Here is a 2983-nt window from a genome sequence, read left to right as displayed (position 1 = left end):
GGATGGATGCTGTTGTCTAAGCAGCAGCGAATACTGCAAGGGGAGATCTGAGTGCAAGCCGAAACCTGCTTCTGCTGCTGCTGTGTCAAGTTCGGGGCTTCTCTCCTCCCGGCATCGCGGGGACGCAGCCCGGCTCTCCCGGAGACCACCACTGCCTCGGCTGCTTCTGGAAGTCCAAGGTCGGGAGGTTTCCGCGGCAGCATTAGGGACCGAGCCCTGCGCTGCTGGGCAGGCTGCAGCCCGTGTCGGGGCGGCCGGGGGCTCTGGCTGCATCCTGGACGGCGACTAAAGGTGTTCCGAGGGCGCAATGCAAGTGTCCATCGCCTGCACAGAGCACAACTTGAAGAGTCGAAATGGTGAAGACAGACTCATCAGCAAGCAGAACACCACTACCCCGAATGTAGTGAATGCGGCCCGGGCAAAATTTCGGACCGTGGCGATTATCGCTCGCAGCCTGGGGACATTTACCCCTCAGCACCACATTTCATTAAAAGAATCCACCGCAAAGCAAACGGGCATGAAATATAGGTATGGTCCCGGTATCGCTCTTTGTTCCGTCGTGGTGTCATAGCTCTGTACTTCGCCTCTAAAGAATTTCCTGCCTGGCCACAGCTGGCTGTGCAGAGGAGCTACTCACTGAGGGGATTGAGGCTTTTGAACTCGTCTGTGACCGAATAGCATTTGGTGCCCGTGTTTGGGCACAGGGGTCTGTGATTGAACCGCGCTTGCCTGGGTAGATTATATACAGCGTGGGGCATTTAAGATGGTGGGGTTAAGATGGTTGTATTAAGTGCTCAATATGACTTATATTGGTACTAATGAGCAGAAGAATCAATTAGCAGAGCGTGTCTGGGGCTGGGCAGGGAAAGTTCGTTTGCAGTTTGTTGTGTGGAGCAAAAAGGAGTGTCTACCTTGGGTACCATGTCACCTCAGAGATCGCTTACCGACTTCCCCTGGCTCCCTGAGGATGAGATCAAAGCCAGCCTGAGGTGAATGGCAGAAAAAACAATCCTGGGGATTCCTATAAAATGCGTCCCGCAGCTTACACAGTCTTACTACTCCTGACCTAGGCAGGAAAAATAATGAAGGGCTGAGACTTCAGCCTGGGGCTCTCGGCAGCTGGTAAGCTCCTCTGCCCTGCCTTCAGCTGGAAGCGGGAGGGATTTCTGTGACTTTGGTGGCTGGCTTTTGCCTGTTCAGGATGTCCCCTCCAGCAGTTGCTGGGTGACGTTATTGGCACCGGGAGGAGGGAACAGCCTGGGGATGCTCTGCACCCCTTGCCCAAGGCAGAGCAGCCCTGGGCCGGCACGAGGGGTCTCCACGGGTGTCGGGAGGGTGGCAAGAGGCACAGGGCTCCGGGCAACTTTAGGTGTGCTTGTTCCCAGCCCATGGAACGATGGCCGATGCTCTGCGCAGCCAGTCGTACCCGCACGGAGGGAGTGGCACGGGGCGAGGACGTGGTTTTGCAGTTACAGTGATTTTACAGTCCTTCGGACCACTGTGGACCAAGCCGGCTCTAGCTCTGCTGCACGAGATTCAAGCCCAGTGCTAGGGCTTGGTTTAGGCAACCCTGTAGTTCTGAAATGTCAATATTAACCCTCCGGGAATCGCAGGGACAGGGCGTATGGACACAGAGAGGATGGCATGCTTAGGTGTAATTTGCTGTGAGTTGCTTGGACAGTTGATAATTAACGCAGAGGCTTTGCCCCAGTGGAAGCCCGGCCTTTCCCCTGCTGGGTCCTGTCGCTCAGCCGGGACCAGCTCTCAGCAGGAGCATTGCACGCCCCTGATGCTGGCTCCTGGGCATGGTGTCGGCACCAGAAGCGAGCTGGCGAGAGCAGAAATGCTGATGAGTATCTGCTGGAGCCAGCTCCCAGCTCGATGGGGTGTTGAGGGGTGGCTGGGCAGCTCAGGGCTCTAGGGGGGCTGGTGGTCCCGTCACCCAGAGGTGGCTCTCAAAATCAGTATAACTTGTCCTTTAACCGCATCCTTTGGCCCCAGTGGACTAGAGGCTGGTGGGGCAGTGCCAGCCAGGAGCTCCCTGTGACCCTTTTCCCCTCCCGCAGCCCTCTCTAAACCACTGCACCTCCCTGCCTCAGTTTCCCCCCTAAGCGCATCTTTGGGAGTTGTGTCTTTTCCATGTCACTTGGAGGTGTGATATGTTACCAAGTGGTGGTTTACGGACACCGTGTACTAACTGTCCTCAGCTCTCTCTGCTGATCTCCCGTGCGCCCTGGCCCTATCAGTGTCCAAGTCTTTGCTGCCTGCAGGACACAAACGCTCCCACAGCCTCTGCATCTGGCCTCTGCGATCCTTCCTGCCTTATATCCAGACCAGCTTCCAAAAGCGAGGGCTGGGCTCCCCCGCTGGTGTTTGGCACAGCCCTTGTGCTCCCCCCGCCCTGGCTGCCCCAGACCTGGAGGATGCATCAGGAATAGCATCCCCGTGGTGACAAGGCTGACGGTTTGTCTTTGTGACTAATCCCTGTTTCTGCTCCCAAATCTCTCGATATCTAGAGCTGGCTTCTCCCCCCGCGGAAGCAGCGAAGGGGACTTTGGAGGGATTGCTGACTGGACCCCCAGGCTCAGCTGCGATGCTGTGGAATCGAGATAACCTTTCGTTAGGGAAGGTGCCTACCAGCACCTACCAGGTGACTCGTGTTCATCTGCGGGGCTGGTTCCTCAGTCTGAGGGAAATCCAGAGCTTGGAGAAGCCAAAGGCTTTTCCCAACGGCTGCCACAATTATCCTGCCAAGTGCTCAGCTCCCTTACATCTGAAGCTGAAGTCCTTCCCGATTTATTTTCTGCTCAAATTACGTCCCTGATGCTAAGCTGTGCAGCGTGCACTGCTTTGAATGATGTGCCAGCAAAGCTGCCCCTTGTTTGACGCTAAAAATACCGATGCCCGCTCCTCCCTTAGACCCTCAGCACTGCCGCCGGCCCCCAGCAGGGCTGTCCCGCCGCTCCCGCACTGCTCCTGGGAT

At 56.8% G+C, this 2983-nt stretch overlaps 1 protein-coding gene across 1 annotated transcript in view; it reads left to right on the top strand.

Annotated features, from left to right (window-relative positions):
* The first annotated feature begins 307 nt into the window (after window positions 1-307).
* The window catches only part of LOC104501767 (voltage-gated potassium channel subunit beta-1-like), a 31723-nt gene continuing 29047 nt past the window's right edge, over window positions 308-2983 (top strand). Inside the window, exon 1 of the mRNA XM_010145635.1 lies at window positions 308-528. Coding sequence (XP_010143937.1) covers window positions 308-528 — 221 coding nt within the window. The remainder of the gene's footprint in view (window positions 529-2983) is intronic.

Source organism: Buceros rhinoceros, unplaced genomic scaffold, assembly GCF_000710305.1.
Source record: "Buceros rhinoceros silvestris isolate BGI_N320 unplaced genomic scaffold, ASM71030v1 scaffold2431, whole genome shotgun sequence".
In the NCBI taxonomy this organism is placed as follows: Eukaryota; Metazoa; Chordata; class Aves; order Bucerotiformes; family Bucerotidae; genus Buceros; species Buceros rhinoceros.
The sequence above is the reverse complement of the archived record's forward strand: the minus strand, read 5'-3'. Positions and strand labels throughout refer to the sequence as shown.